At 68.7% G+C, this 792-nt stretch overlaps 1 protein-coding gene across 1 annotated transcript in view; it reads right to left on the bottom strand.

The window, feature by feature from the left end:
- RELT (RELT TNF receptor) overlaps positions 1-792 on the bottom strand; it is a 4,612-nt gene that overhangs the window by 626 nt on the left and 3,194 nt on the right. The window contains exons 4-5 of the mRNA XM_035890181.1: positions 610-769; positions 120-356 (exon numbers count right to left, since the gene is read on the bottom strand). Coding sequence (XP_035746074.1) covers positions 120-356; positions 610-769 — 397 coding nt within the window. The remainder of the gene's footprint in view (positions 1-119; positions 357-609; positions 770-792) is intronic.

The raw sequence follows: 792 nt of genomic DNA, 5'->3' as shown, positions 1-792 counted from the left end.
CCCCCCCCCCCCCCCCCCTGCCCCGCCAAGGACAAGCAGGATGCCCTGGGGCCATGAGGACCAGAAGGCCCAGGGATGGGCGATCACCGAAAGGTGCCCATGGCCCAAGCGGGGCTCACCGGTGCCGGCGGGCTGGGGGGCCTTGCTGGCGGTGCAGTGGTAACCCTTCTTCTTCAGCAGGTTGCACACCAGGATGCCCAACAACCCCATGGCGCAGAAGACCGGGACAATGGTCAGCACGGCCGCCTGCGCCGCCGCCGCCTCATCTTCCTCTTCCTCCCCCATCAGGGTCACCCGCGTCCCGTTGGTCCCTGCTGGCCGGCCCGGTGTTTCAGGGCTGCGGGCTCGGCGCCGGCCTGGGGGGAGGCACCGGATCAGCCCCAGAGAGGGGTTTTGCAGGGATGAAATCCCATTTTCTGAGGAGCCCCACCACAGGGTTGGCCCCCAGGGAAGCAGAAGCCACTCGTGTCACAAGTGGAGACGTTCTCAGCTGCCACATCCCAGCAGGACATCACCCCCCATCTCGAGGGGGACACATCCTGCGGCATCCCCGGGGCGGACGTTGGCATCGGCTCTTTCGTCACCCATAAAAGCAGCCTGGACACCCACCTTGGCACCCCGGGGTGCTGCGGGGGGCGGCAGCGCAGGGCAGGCACCGGCCCCGGGGCTCCCTCTCCCCTTCAGGGCTGTAAAACCTGCAGGGTGGGAGGGTCAGGTCAGGATAGGGCCCACGAGCAGCACCAGGGCGGGGGGTTGCAGCATCCCGCCGCTGGCTGGGCTCACCCTGGCAGG

This window comes from Egretta garzetta, unplaced genomic scaffold, assembly GCF_000687185.1.
Source record: "Egretta garzetta isolate BGI_Z169 unplaced genomic scaffold, ASM68718v1 scaffold232, whole genome shotgun sequence".
Lineage (NCBI taxonomy): Eukaryota > Metazoa > Chordata > Aves > Pelecaniformes > Ardeidae > Egretta > Egretta garzetta.
This window is presented reverse-complemented; position numbering and strand designations above follow the sequence as displayed.